Source organism: Trachypithecus francoisi, unplaced genomic scaffold (genome assembly GCF_009764315.1).
Source record: "Trachypithecus francoisi isolate TF-2019V2 unplaced genomic scaffold, Tfra_2.0 Contig01579, whole genome shotgun sequence".
Lineage (NCBI taxonomy): Eukaryota > Metazoa > Chordata > Mammalia > Primates > Cercopithecidae > Trachypithecus > Trachypithecus francoisi.
Genome location: NW_022681442.1, coordinates 17,737,404 through 17,752,500, shown reverse-complemented (window position 1 = coordinate 17,752,500; position 15,097 = coordinate 17,737,404). Strand labels below are relative to the sequence as shown.

Sequence of the window (15,097 nt, the reverse complement as noted above, 5' to 3'; positions counted from 1 at the left end):
TGGAGCAAGACTCTGTCTCAAAAAATAATAATAAAATAAAAAATTAAAAGAAGGGGTGGAGCTTCAAGAGGATGAAAGATACACTGAAGGGTGCAGTTAGTAGGAGCAGAACTGAAACCCACGCTCTGGTCTTCTGACTCCAGGACAAACGCGTTTCCTATTATACCACCCTCTCTAATGGATGCCACCTAGCGTATTCTGGCATTTAGGGCAAGTGTTTGAAAGTAACATCCTATCAATTCGTTAGACACAGACCCACAGGAAGTATATAGGAACACAATCTAAATCACTGCTGTTTTTGTTAACGTCGCAGCTAAAACAAAAAAAGTCCCCACCATCTTTTTTTTTTTTAACTAGGCGTTTTTCCTAATTTCCTCCAACTTGGCTCTTACAAGCTTACCTTTTGTACCCTAGTAGGTCATGTCTTAGACCAGACTAGAAGTCAGGAGTCTGAGATCTGGGTCTGGCCCAAGTTCTAACAGGCAACCCAGGCAAGGCAACCAGATCATCCTGATTTTTTTTTTTTTTTTTGCTTCCTAAAAGGCAGATTATGATACCAACTCCTGCTGTTTCTTGGGGATGGAATGAGGAAGCTTATGAGCCAAGAGGAATTTTGTGAGCATGCTTCGAGAAGTATAATGGCCCAGATAGGCATATGAACTTGTCCCAGTTGTAGTTTCTGTTTGTTTTCTGTTTTGTTTTGAGACGGAGTCTTACTCTGTCGCCCAGGCTGGAGTGCAGTGGTGCAATCTCGGCTCACTGAAACCTCTACCTCCTGGATTCGAGCAGTTCTCCAGCCTCAGCCTCCCAAGTAGCTGGGATTACAGGTGCATGCCACCATGCCTGGCTAATTTTTTTTTTTTTTTTTTTTTTTTTTTTTTAGTAGAGACAGGGTTTCACCATGCTGGCCAAGCTGGTCTCGAACTCCTGACCTCATGATCCGCCTGCCTTGGCCTCCCAAAGTGCTGGGATTACAGGCATGAGCCACTGCGCCCAGCCATTTCTGTTCTTTTGAAAGGTGATTCATTCTGCCCAAGCCCGGGCATGTCACAATTAGAGAATTGTTGTTTGTTGTCCTATCAAACTAGTAAAGCATTTATTTTTTCTGACTTTACATGCAGTCAGTTCCAGTGAAGACAAAACTTCCATTTTGTAACTGTCCTAATTTGTGTAATCTTAAAATAAGCTAAGAACTCCAACTTTCATCACCATTGCCTTATACCTGTACTATCAAAACTAATACAAGAATCACTGTGCAGATGATGCAAAGTGTCTTGGTAATTCGAATGGGAGAGGCCACTCTTGCTCTGCCTGGAACTGGTGAGGTAGCTGGATTTTACAGTGTCCTGGGCTTGAAAAACGGTCCCAAGTCTCCAACGTGTTGTACCACCTTTGGGGAAAGTTAGGAAACCTCTCCGAGATTCCATTTTTTTAAATCTGGGAAATAAAGATAAATGAGGCCTAGTTCCAGTCTTGTAGGAATTCAAAATAACTCATGTAAAGTTCCTAGATCAGTGTCTGCACGTAGTATTTGCTCAAGAAATTCTAAATATTATTCCTCCCCCTCATTAATCATAGGTAAGAAGAAAGGATATGTATATTAGCTAGTTACGGGCTGGTGCAAAAGTAATTGTGGTTTTTGGCATTAAAAGTAGTGGTTAGTTACCCTGTAGCTGGTCAGTTAGTATCATAGAGCCTTTGGTGAGTTCTAGCTGGGCCAGCTGGCTACATGGTTTATGATTCCTCTCCTCAGTATCCTAAATGGACAGCCAATCTAGCATTTTCATTTATTTTTCTTTAATTTTCTTTAGTTGTGGTAAAATACACAATATAACATAAAATTTACCATTGTAACCACTTTTAAATGTATAGATCAAAACGACATTCACATGGTTGTGTCACCATTACCACCATCCATCTCCAGGCTTTCTTTCATCTTCCATAACTGAAACTTTATCTCTGTTAAACAGTAACTGGCTATTTCCCCTTTTCTGCAGCCCCTGGTAACCACCGTTCTATATTCTCTCTGTGATCTTGACTACTCAAGGTACCTCCTGAAAGTGGAATTATGCAGTGCTTACCCTTTAGTGACTGGCTTATTGCACTTAGTATAATATTTTATTCTCTTTAACAAATACTTGCATGATGCTTATTATGTGGCCTGTTTTACAAATATTAACTCATTTAATGAGTTAATATTGATCTTCAATGTACAGATAAGGAAACCAAGGCACAAAATGATTCAGTAACACTCCTGATGTCACAAAACTAGCCAACAGCAGGGCCACACCCATCAGGCCCCATTACATTGTACCTATCCCTCTCTCTTAACTTCTTAGATAAGTCTGATCCTCTGAGAGGAGCCCAGTCCCCAGCTCCTCCTCTCCCCTCCCTTGTACCCCTCTAATAGTCAGAGGCAGCTGCCAGGCTGCCTCTGAAAGTGCTGCATCTGAGGCCCCCCATTACACCTTAACTCTTCAATGTTCATGTTGTTTGCTTACAGCTTCTAAAGAGGACCATACAAATGCTGCCTGCTTCGCCTGCATCCTCTTAAGCCACGGAGAAGAAAATTTTATTTATGGGAAAGATGGTGTCACACCAATAAAGGATTTGACAGCCCATTTTAGGGGGGATAGATGCAAAACCCTGTTAGAGAAACCCAAACTCTTCTTCATTCAGGTAACCTCTTTTCAATGCCACTACACTTGAAAATGGGAAAAGATTATAGAGTGACAGGGGTGGCATCATTTTTACAAATCCAAATGCTGTTTCCATATTCAAATTAGGGTTTAATTTTTCTCTCTCTGAATGGTTAGCATATGTGTTTCCACTGAATCACAAATTACGAAGGTTTCTTTTTTTTTCTTTGAGATGGAATCTCGCTCTGTCACCCAGGCTGCAGTGCAGTGGCGTAATCTCGACTCACTGCAACCTCCACCTCCCAGGTTTAGGCGATTCTCCTGCCTCAGCCTCCTGAGTAGCTGAGATTTCAGGCATGCACCACCATGCCTGGCTAATTTTTGTATTTTCAGAAGAGATTTCTCCATGTTGACCAGGCTGGTCTCAAACTCCTGGCCTCAAGTCATCCACCCACCTCAGGCTCCCAAAGTGCTGGGATTACAGGTGTGAGCCTCCATACCCAGCCACAAATTATGAAGGTTTCTTTAAGACATTGCAATACTTTTATTTGATTTGCTTAGTAATTTGGCACACATTCGTTCATTTATCTGTTCATCACATTATCATTGAGCTCCTAAGTATGTCAGACACAGTTCTAGGTATTGGGACACCTAATGTGAACAGGACATACATTTCTGCTCCCAACTGCATGGAATGATGTCTACTTTGATACTTAGGCTTGCCGAGGGACAGAGCTCGATGATGGCATCCAGGCTGACTCGGGGCCCATCAATGACACGGATGCTAATCCTCGATATAAGATGCCAGTGGAAGCTGACTTCCTCTTCGCCTATTCCACGGTTCCAGGTATCACGTCCATTGTCTGCCAAGCATACTTTAGCCCATTCTGTCATCAAAACACAGCCTTGGGGGCAGTATTGGTTTCCTCTTGCTGCAGTAATGCATTACTACAAACACAGTGGCTTAAAATACACAAATGTATTATCTTGCCATTCTGGAGGTCAGAACTCCAAAACAGGTTGTCAGGGCTACATTCCTGCTGGAGGCTCAAGGGAAAATCAATTACCCAGCCTTTATGTGGCGTGTTAGAACCGCCTGCATTCCTTGGCTGTAGCCCCTTCGTTCATCTTCAAAGCCAGCAACTTTTCATCTCTCTGACCGTTCTGTCGTTACAGTGCTCTCTTTCTGACCACAGCTGAGAAAGGATGCCTGTGATTAGATGGGACCCACCTGGATACTCCAGGCTCATCTCCCCATGTCAGTCTGATACCCTTAACCACATCTGCAAAGTCCTTTTTTCCACATAAGGTTTCATGTTCATAGGTTCCAGGGTTAGGGCATGGACATCTTTGGGCACCATTATTCTGCCTACCACAGAAATGCATTTACTTTTCTCTCCAGGAAAGCTGACTTATTTATTTATAAATAAATAAATGAATGATTCATAAATGATTTATTCATTTATTATTAGTAGCATTTTGGAAATGATAAGGACACACATTTCTTTTTTTTTTTTTAATTATACTTTAAGTTCTAGGGTACATGTGCATAACGTTTATATCATGTATAACTCCCCAATGCAATCCCTCCCTCCTTCCCCCTCCCCATGATAGGCCCCAGTGTGTTGTTCCCCTTCCCGAGTCCAAGTGATCTCATTGTTCAGTTCCCACCTATGAGTGAGAACATGCGGTGTTTGGTTTTCTCTTCTTGTGATAGTTTGCTAAGAATGATGGTTTCCAGCTGCATCCATGTCCCTACAAGGACGCAAACTCATCCTTTTTATGGCTGCATAGTATTCCATGGTGTATATGTGCCACATTTTCTTAATCCAGTCTGTCACATATGGACATTTGGGTTGATTCCAAGTCTTTGCTATTGTGAATAGTGCCGCAATAAACATACGTGTGCATGTGTCTTTGTAGTAGAGTAATTTATAATCCTTTGGGTATATACCCAGTAGTGGGATGGCTGGGTCATATGGTATATCTAGTTCTAGATCCTTGAGGAATTGCCATACTGTTTTCCATAATGGTTGAACTAGTTTACAATCCCACCAACAGTGTAAAAGTGTTCCTATTTCTCCACATCCTCTCCAAACCTGTTGTTTCCTGACTTCTTAATGATTGCCATTCTAACTGGTGTGAGATGGTATCTCATTGTGGTTTTGATTTGCATTTCTCTGATGGCGAGTGATGATGAGCATTTTTTCATGAAGGACACACATTTCTATAGTACTTTACAATATAGAGTGTCTTGCATGTATTTTCTCTCATATACAATAATACCGTCAGTATTTAGGAAAAGTGTTATTCCTGTCCTGATTTTACAGATAAAATAAAATAATTTTTAGTTTGGATGAACCTAAGTGATACGCCTAAAGTCAGGTAGAGATTTCAGTGCACAGTAGAGCTGTGGCCCAGCCAAGGTTCCTTTACACTGCAGCCTCTACACAGGTACCAGAAAATGCCAGCAATGGGTACGCCTCCTCACTATTTACTGAGTACCACATTTGACTGAGTCTGTTCAATGAAAGTCCTTCCTTTGTTTTGGGTACAAACCAGCACTAAGTTAGAATTTTCCCAGCTGTAATAGTAGTTGTGTCAAGTATTTAGCACAAGGGTACTGGTTACAGTAAATAGGTTGATGTGTTTGGAAAACCAGCTCTGGCAGAATCTACAGATGGGATTTTGTGAGAGTGATAACTTCACAAGTTTTTAAGGATGGCATAAGATAGAAAATAATTTGGTCTTTCTGCTCCTGAGAGGGAGGAGGTGTAATGGGGGCATATGTCTGTGTAAACAAACCCAGTGGTAGAGTTGTAGGTGCTCTGAGCAAGGAGGCAGATGAGAAAAGCTATGTTAAAAATGAGCTGCTGGGCTGGGCACTGTGGCTCACGCCTGTAATCCCAGCACTTTGGGAGGCCGAGGCGGGTGGATCACAAGGTCAGGAGATTGAGACCATCCTGGCTAACATGGTGAAACCCCATCTCTACTAAAAATACAAAAAAAAAAAAAAAATAGTGGGGCATGGTGGCAGGCACCTGTAATCCCAGCTACTCGGGAGGCTGAGGCAGGAGAATGGCGTGAACCCGGGAGGCGGAGCTTGCAGTGAGCCGAGATCGCGCCACTGCACTCCAGCCTGGGCGACAGAGCGAGACTCCGTCTCAAAAAAAAAAAAAAAAAAAAAAGGAAGCTGCTATAACTGAGCCTAAAATTTCAAACGACATGGGTAAGAGAAGGGCTTGTCGACAGAGTACTGAGGGGCCGGATAGCCCAATGCATTTGGTAAAACTCGGGGCTGGATCGCGGGGTGTATCAGTCTTCCTGGGCTGCTATAGCAAAATACCTTAGACAAGGTGGCTTAAACAACAGACATTTATTTCTCTTAAGTTAGGGAGGCTGGGAAGTCCTAGATCAAGGTGTCGGCTAAGTCACTTTCTGGTGAGGGCTCCCTTTCTAGCTCATACATGGTCACCTTCTTGCTATAGCCTCATATGGCAGAGATTCAGAGCAAGAATGAGTGAGGTCTCTCGTGTCTCTTCTTATAAGGACACCAGTTCCCTTGGATGAGAGCCCTACCCTAGTGACATCACTGGACCTTAATTACCTCCATAAAGACCCTGCCTCTAAACACAGTCACATTATGGTGTGCGGCTTCAATAAATGAATTTTGGGAAGACATAGTTCAGTCCATAGCATTGGATGTGACAGGGCATGGCCAGGATCAAACCAAGACAGGTAGGCAAGTGGCCCTGTCATGGTGGGCCCTGTGTGCTGTGTCAAGCAGCCTGAACGTTACCCAGATAAAGTGGTGCAAGCAAACTGTTTTAGGTTAGTGAGTTATAGGATGAGATTTGCTCTCCCAGGGCATCAGGCTCTCCTGGCCCTGCCCCTCGGACAGTTGGGCATTGAGCTTCCTCGTTCCTCTAGATTTCTTCAGCAAGGTCCACCTCTACTCCCGTGTACCCCAGCAGCAGGAACACATCTCAGAATTCTTCAGGGTTCCCTGCAAATTCCTTCTCTAGTAGATTTGGGTTAGAAAGTAGCACTGACCCCCAAAGGGTAGTGACGAGTTCCAGAGTTATGGAATAGACTCCAGCATTTCCTTTGGAAGTCTGCATGTGCAGATCTGTTTCACACCCACGTATCTGATATTTATCAGGTGGGTACCTCCATGAGAACTGACACAGGAGAGTACCCTGGCACCATCCACCAAGGCTGGCCCTTAGTGATAGTGATGTTGTCTGTCATAGGATTTCCATACTGACATACCCAAAGCATTTTCTAGCATCTTCATGCCAACCCTCTAAATCTCAGGTGTTTGCTCTCTGAGCACACCAGCATAATTCTCATTAATGACTTGTGTGCAGAGTAGAGTGAAATCATTTCTGAAAAGCAGGTGTAAAAGCCCCATATAGTCAGTCTCATTGGTGAGTGGAGCAGCTGTCAGAATTAGCTGATTTGATTATCTCCTTTCTTTCCTGTTGAAGGCTATTACTCGTGGAGGAACCCAGGAAGAGGCTCCTGGTTTGTGCAAGCCCTCTGCTCCATCCTGGAGGAGCACGGGAAAGACCTGGAGATCATGCAGATCCTCACCAGGGTGAATGACAGAGTCGCCAGGCACTTTGAGTCTCAGTCTGATGACCCACGCTTCCATGAGAAGAAGCAGATCCCCTGTGTGGTCTCTATGCTCACCAAGGAACTCTACTTCAGTCATTAGCCATATCAGGGGTGCATTCTAGCTGAGAAGCAATGGATCACTTGTTAATGAATCAGTTTTTTTTTTTTTTTTTTTTTTTTTTGATGCTCTTGAAATATTCAGAAATTCTCCAGGATTTTGATTTCGGGAAATGTATTGATTCAACAGGGAAGAAGAAACTTTCTGGTGCTGTCTTTTGTTCTCTGAATTTTCAGAGACTTTTTAAATAATGTTATTCATTTGGTAACTGTGTAACTTTCTCTTAAGATTAATTTTCTCTTTGTATGTCTTTTACCTTGTTATTAGACTTAATACATGCAACAAAAGTGACCTCTGGAGAAAGCTTGTGGCTGTGTCCACTGTAATTGGTGGTAACAGTGGTAGGCAGTCATGTTTGCATTTGGCAAAGAGAATCCCAATGTTTGACAAAACACAGCCAAGGGGATATTTACTGACCTTTATTGCAGAATGTGGGTATTGAGTGTGATTTGAATGATTTTTCACTGGCTTAGGGCAGATTTTCATGCAAAAATTCCCAGATAAGAGGATAAAAAGCTGAATGATTCTGATATGTATCCATCAGGATCCAGTCTGGAAAACAGAAACCATTCTAGGTGTTTCAACAGAGGGAATTTAATACAGGAAATTGACTTACATAGATGATAAAAGAGAAGCCAAACAGCAAGAAGCTATTAACACACCCAGGGCTATGATGATAATGAGAAGAGGTTTGGTTTACTGAGTCTAGTAGTCGGATCATCCAGAGGAGCTGGAACCATGGTGGGGGCTGCCTAGTGGGAGGTAGGACCACTAATGGATTGTGGAAAGTAGAGCCATGACAAGGACAAAGCCACTGCCTGAGATGGATTGAGCTGAGTCAGATACAGAGAATACCTTGGTCTCACCTCTCCTGCCCTCACATCTTCCACCAGCACCTTACCGCCCAGGCCTACCTGGAAGCCACTTTACCAAGGGCCTTGGAAGAGCAGGGGACAGTGAGGCAGGAGAATAACAAGAAATGGATGTAAGCCTGGCCCATAATGCAAACATAAGTAATCACTAATGCTCAACAATTCATCCATTCAATCATTTTATTCATTGGGTTGTCAGATAGTCTATGTATGTGTAAAACAATCTGTTTTGGCTTCATGTGCAAAATCTGTTAAGCTTTAAAATATATCTGGAACTTTTTAGATAATTCCAAGCCTTATTTTGAGTAAATATTTGTTGCTTTTAGTTCTATAAGTGAGGAAGAATTTATGGCAAAGATTTTTGGCACTTTGTTTTCAAGGTGGTGGTACCTTTTGAATTCTTGATAAATGACTGTTTTTTTCTGCCTAATAGTAACTGGTTAACAAACAAATGTTCGTATGTATTGATTAAAAATGTGGTTGCTTAATTCCTAACCTGTCCGGTTTGCTTTCCTTTTGAAGTTATTTATGACGATGGAGAAATGAGAAAACAGGATAAGAATTGACCCTATTGGCTGGGCGCAGTGGCTCATGCCTGTAATCCCAGCACTTTAGGAGCCCGAGGTAGGTGGATCATTTGGGGTCAGGAGTTCGAGACCAGCCTGGCCCACATGATGAAACCCCACTTCTACTAAAAATGCAAAAAAAGTAGCCGGGTATGGTGGTGGGCACCTGTAGTCCCAGCTACTCAGGAGGCTGATGCAGGATAATTGCTTGAACCCAGGAAGTGGAGGTTGCAGTGAGCCACGGTCAAGCCACTGTACTCCAGCCTAGGCGACAGAGTGAGACTCTGTGTCAAAAAAAAAAAAAAAGAAGAAGAAAGAAGAAAGAAGAAGAAGGAGAAGAAGAAGAAGAAGGAGGAGGAGGAGGAGGAGGAAGAAGAAGAGGAGAAGGGGAAGAAAAAGAAGGAGGAGGAGGAGGAAGAAAAGAGAAAAGAAGAAGAAGAAAGAAGAAAGAAGAAGAAGAAGGAGGAGGAGGAGAAGGAGGAGGAGGAAGAAAAGAAGAAAGAAGAAGAAGAAAAGAAAAAAAGAAGGAGGAGGAGGAGGAGGAGAAGGAGAAGAAGAAGAAGAAGAAAGAAGGAGAAGAATTGACCCTGTTGACTTGACCTCAACACATAATATATAATTTTTTTGAAGTTAGTACACTAATAAGTAGGTAATTACTTGGGAAGCCAGGACTCTTCACATGAAGGGTTAATCAACTTAGAAAGATGTTTGTGATGGGCTGCCATTTATTAATTTTGGCAATAAAATCAGATAAAATAAAAGTATCTGCTTTCAAATAAGAAAACTAATTTTGAGTGCATTTATTAGACTTGTCCCTGGTTTCCTGCCATCTAAAATATTCCAAATGTTCAAAATTGGAGATCATAACAAGCATCCACACTGCTATTCCCAGAATTCTCAGGCTGTTCTTTGGAAAATAAGCTATATCTAATAAAGATCTCTATCACAGAAATCAAAGGGCCTAAGCGCATTGCAATTTGAAGTAACACCATACAATCTAGTTATTTGCCTTGTAACCTTCATTAAAGGGAAAGAAATGCTCCCAAGTGTCAGGATTAATTTTTCCTGAATTTTCTGGGAAGTTATAGCTTACAGATAATGAATATGACCTTTCATCCCTTAGACTTTTAATAAAGTCTTAGTCCTTGAATACTTCCATGGGCAGACACTTATTTATTGAGATCAGAAATCTGAGTTCAACTTGGAAATGTGTTCAGTTATACCACCTTCATTCTAAACTTTCCAGACTTTTTATATTCCAAAATTCTGATGACGAGTTACCCTAAAGGAGAGCTCAGTCCTGATGAATATACAATCCCAATTCTCATCGTTGTTCAGAACCCCAGTTCCTCCTCGCAGGAGTATCAGGGCGCTGCCCTTGTCCTGTGGGAAGACATTGCAGACTACAGCATTACCACTGGCTTTATGAGCTCAAAGCTGGATTTCTGTTTGGATTTTCATTTTCATCAAGGTGCCATTAGGTTATTTAAGTTTTTAGTTATCGGGTCAGGCACGGTGGCTCATGCCTGTAATCCTAGCTCTTTGGGAGGCTGAGGCGGGCAGATCACTTGAGGTCAGGAGTTTGAGACCAGCCTGGCCAACATGGTCAAACCCCATCTCTACTAAAAATACAAAAATTAGCCAGGCACAGTGGTGGACACCTGTAGTCCCAGTTACTCCAGAGGCTGAGGCAGAAGAATAGCTTGAACCTGGGAGGTGGAGTTTGCAGTGAGCTGAGATCGTGTCACTGTACTCCAGCAACAGAGCAAGACTCCATCTCAAAAAAAAAAAGGAAAAAAATACATATTCTTTAAATGTTTTAACTATTAATACATTCACAGACAGCTTTGGGCTCTGCCCTGGCCTTTTTGTCTGAGCAAATTTCCACAAGCTGTCATCAGCCCAATGTGTTTATGAATTGCTACAAATTGGTCTGAAAGTCCTGTGGTGACTGAATTTACATGATTTAAAACCTCGAGGAAACCAAGGCCTCTCTGTGAGAAAGAAAACAACATCCACCAAAATGCCCTAGACACTGGCTGACAAATCCCTTATTTTGCCCCGTCGTGCAAATCTGAAGTCACCTGAAATCTTTTATTACCAGCTACTCTGGTGACCAAGGATTGATTGCCTTTGACTTCCTGGAAGCACGCTATTTTTGCCAGCTTTTCATCTTGCAGGCCCTTTTCCAGAAAACATCTGGTCAGGTAAGAGGCTGTGTTGGTCATCAGTTTATGGCAACAATTCTTCTGTGTTAATTAGCCACTGGACGAATAGCAGCAGCCCGGGTAGTTCTTCAAAGACATGCAGATCAGAAAGCTACTTTACACTGTTTGCCTTGTAAATGTTTTAGTGTCTTGCAACACTGAGTGAGTGCCTGGACTGGCCACATCAGCATCCCCTGGGAGCTTGTCAGAAATGCAGACTCTCAACCCCGCCCCAGACCTACTCAACGTGAATCTGCGTTTTAACCAGATTCCCAAGTGGTCCATGTGTACATTACAGTTTAGGAAGCTCTATTTTGAGGGCAAGGACCACCTGTGTGTGTATATATATATATACATATATATATATATATATATTTTTTTTTTTTGTCTCCCCTCTGCACTGAACATGGAGGTGATAGTACATGCCTACAAAAAATTAATAAAACAATATTTTGGAGCTTTCATGGAAGACAGGTTTTCAAGCTCTCATAATCTCTTAAAACTCCACTGGCCGGGCGCGGTGGCTCAAGCCTGTAATCCCAGCACTTTGGGAGGCCGAGACGGGTGGATCACGAGGTCAGGAGATCGAGACCATCCTGGCTAACACGGTGAAACTCCGTCTCTACTAAAAAATACAAAAAACTAGCCGGGCGAGGTGGCGGGCGCCTGTAGTCCCAGCCACTCGGGAGGCTGAGGCAGGAGAATGGCGTGAACCCAGGAGGCGGAGCTTGCAGTGAGCTGAGATCCAGCCACTGCACTCCAGCCCGGGCGACAAAGCGAGACTCCGTCTCAAAAACAAAAAAAACAAAACAAAACAAAAAAAACTCCACGTTACCCTTAAAGTATATAGTACACTTTTTACTTTCTTTACCCATCTCCCTGTTAAATAAGCCTTTGCTGCATAAAAGGATTATATGATCTCAAAGTGTCTGTGAATGTGAATTGCAGCCTTTAAAATGTTTTCATAAACATAATGGAATTAAAGGAGCCATTTCTTGCATGTTTTTGGTGGCGGCAGGACTGCTGAGCATTGAGGCTTCAGAGCTTGTCTTTTCCACCCGTCCTGTCCCTAGAGCCCAGTGGACACTGGAGCCAGTGTGCCCTCAGGCCATAGGTCACCTTTTTGATAGACCTCAGGGCTTTGTTTTGGATCAGGTGGCAAATAATTCTTTTTGATTCATACATCATTAACACAAACACACCAAGGGCATATGTGGAAAGCCCAGCCACTACCACAGTACTGATGTGGACGCGGAAACTCCGTTAGCTTGTAGGTTCATGCAGGAACAGCTCTCTAAAAGTACGCAACAAACATCAGAAAACACAAAAGTCAAATACGATGAGTTTGCTTCGGTGTAAGTTTTGGTTTTTATGGCACTATGAATATTTATGGCACTGCAGTTTTCTAACAAATTTGTTGTAATCATTTAAAGCCAAACTATGTCAAAGAATTTAAATTTGGAAGGCACATGGGGTTATGGCTGCAAATAAACGAGGCTGCGCATTTCTCAAGCTTTAAGGGTCTGGCCCAAGTAAATAGTATAAGATTTAGAAAAGAGTTGGGAAAGAGGAAAGTGTAAATGGTAAGATAGGTTTGGTCTCCGTTGCTAGTTCTAGCTTCAGTTATTTAAAGCAGATCTCAAGTAGTACAGCATCAAACTTTTTAGCAGAGGTGCTTTTAACCATTCATGTTTAAAAATTAGGCTCTGAGTCTGATCCAAGTTCTAATCCTAACTCTGTCATTTAACCATTTAATACTCACATAACCTTAGGCCGTCCTTCAGTTTCCTCATCTCCATATGAGGATGGTAATGTGAAGATTAATGAGATAATGTATATGAAGTGCTTAGTGTAATGCCTGGCACAAAGTTGTAACCAAAAGAGGGCCTGGCTGCTCACCACTTACAGAAAGAAGCCAAAATAACAAGAACGAGGTGTGATCAAAAGAGCGTGAATTTTATTATCCATTGCCAGCAAGGGGAAAAGGTCAGAATCCTTTTGGAAAATTGCTACCTTTTCAATTTCTGGAGAGAGGGCAATGGTTTAAGAATAGAGGCTTGGAATACAGAGAGGTAGGAGGGGCTAGGAGGTGCCAGGTGGCATGTTTCACTCCGGTGGCTTATCTTGAATTATTATTCCAATTGGCAAAGGGGCCAGTGCCATCTTGGGCCCAACCAGGTTACAAATTAATTGCAGTCAATCGTGCAGTTAATGTCTCGCTGGAAGTGAACTCCATCCTTGAAGTTGTCTTCTACTAGGGAGAGAATTCCAGAGATGCCTCATCCATATCAGGATTCGGCCCCTGAAGCTTCTAAGGAAATACATGACAAGATAAGTGAGCATGGTGTGAGCTTAACAAGAATCTAGGTAAATAAATGTGCATAGGCATGGGAGCATAAGGTGGGAAAGGAAAGAAAAAAAAACGTTCTTAAAACAGTATTTGGGCCGGGCGCGGTGGCTCAAGCCTGTAATCCCAGCACTTTGGGAGGCCGAGACGGGCGGATCACGAGGTCAGGAGACCGAGACCATCCTGGCTAATACGCTGAAACCCCGTCTCTACTAAAAATACAAAAACTAGCCGGGCGAGGTGGCTGGCGCCTGTAGTCCCAGCTACTCGGGAGGCTGAGGCAGGAGAATGGCGTAAACCCAGGAGGCAGAGCTTGCAGTGAGCTGAGATCTGGCCACTGCACTCCAGTCCGGGCGACAGAGCGAGACTCCGTCTCAAAAAAAAAAAAAAAAAAAAAAAAACAGTATTTGAAGCTAAGCCGCTCAGTTACAAAGTAATCGATGAGTAGTGGATATCAAAGATGATGGTGATGAATGATGATGATAACGATGACATGAGGCTCATGGAGGGGCAAGAATGGAAGATGCCCTCCTGGATGCCTCCACTTGCTCTTTCTACCTCCAGGTCTCTTCCTTGGTCATGCTCTTCAGTCTATGCTTTCAACCTGAGGTCTCCCAGAAGTGAAGGGATTAGATCAGTGATTGCTTTATTCAGCAAACATTCAAAGAGTTCTACTAGATGTCAGATGTTATATTAGGATGAGGCTAAAAAGATGACCAAGAAAGGATGCTTATATCAAAGGAGGTGAACAAATCCCTCCAGGGCTTAGTGGCTGTAACAGAGTCATGTGTACATTACCCAGGAATACAGAGGGGGTGCATCCTGCCTGGGGAGTCCGAGACGGGTTCCAAAGGAAATATTTTCATCATCTTCCATTCCAGCCTCCCAAAAAGGCTGCAGGGAAGGTGGTGGAGAGGAAATTAAGGTTAGCAGGCAGAAGACGGCCTGAGAATTCCTGGAAGATCTGTTTAGGAAGGAAATCACTATGCCCCACTGCATCCTCATTGCAAATCAACAGGTCTGGGGTGGAGACCAGGGATCTGCATGTTTAACCAACCTTCCTAGATATTCTGAGGCAGGTGGTCCTCAGACAACAGGCTTTACTCTGAAACCAAAAGATCCGCAGGAGTGGCAGCAAAGCCCAAATTAAACAGCTGAAAAAGATCACCCAGAGGCCAGCAGTGCATTGGCTGTTCACAGACCCAGCTAGCCATCCTATCCCCAGATTGAATAGCAAAGGATTCAGGGCATAAATGAGTTCAGTACTGGAGCATTCTTGTCCAGAAACTTCCAGAGGCTGCACAGAAACACCAAACCCATGTTGACAGGCTAGTTTGAGGAAGGCTGCGAAGTGTGAGGGAGGGGTGGATCAGCAGACAGCTTTCAGTGCATGGGTCCAGGTGCACCGGCTTCTCCAGCTGGTGTCAGCTGGCGCACCTTTCTCTTCCTCTCGATTGCATCACTTAGGCAATCATTTCTAGACAAGATGGGCCACTCATGTATTCCCTCTCCTCCAGTGCCTCACAGGTGCCACAATGCAAAAATGCTCCCCTTAACAACATTTTGAGGTTGACATTTTTAAAGGAACTTTTCTCTACAGCACCTTTTGTAATTATCTAGATTAATGTTAAGTAGTGAAGGGAACACAGAATTCTCAAGTGAATGTGTGTGTTTTTTTTTGTTTTGTTTTGTTTTTAATATATTAGGGTATAGGACACATTCTCAAAC

The 15,097-nt window shown here is 43.0% G+C and overlaps 1 protein-coding gene and 1 long non-coding RNA gene across 5 annotated transcripts in view; one reads left to right on the top strand and one right to left on the bottom strand.

Annotated features, from left to right (window-relative positions):
• CASP7 (caspase 7) overlaps window positions 1-8,746 on the top strand; it is a 53,195-nt gene extending 44,449 nt beyond the window's left edge. For all 4 annotated transcript variants that reach the window (XM_033182277.1, XM_033182263.1, XM_033182254.1 and 1 more), the window contains 3 exons: window positions 2,504-2,679; window positions 3,357-3,486; window positions 7,130-8,746. In XM_033182277.1, coding sequence (XP_033038168.1) covers window positions 2,504-2,679; window positions 3,357-3,486; window positions 7,130-7,359 — 536 coding nt within the window. In that variant the 3' untranslated portion in view covers window positions 7,360-8,746. The remainder of the gene's footprint in view (window positions 1-2,503; window positions 2,680-3,356; window positions 3,487-7,129) is intronic.
• Window positions 1-15,097, bottom strand: part of LOC117066721 — a 130,032-nt gene that overhangs the window by 12,800 nt on the left and 102,135 nt on the right. The window lies entirely within an intron of this gene.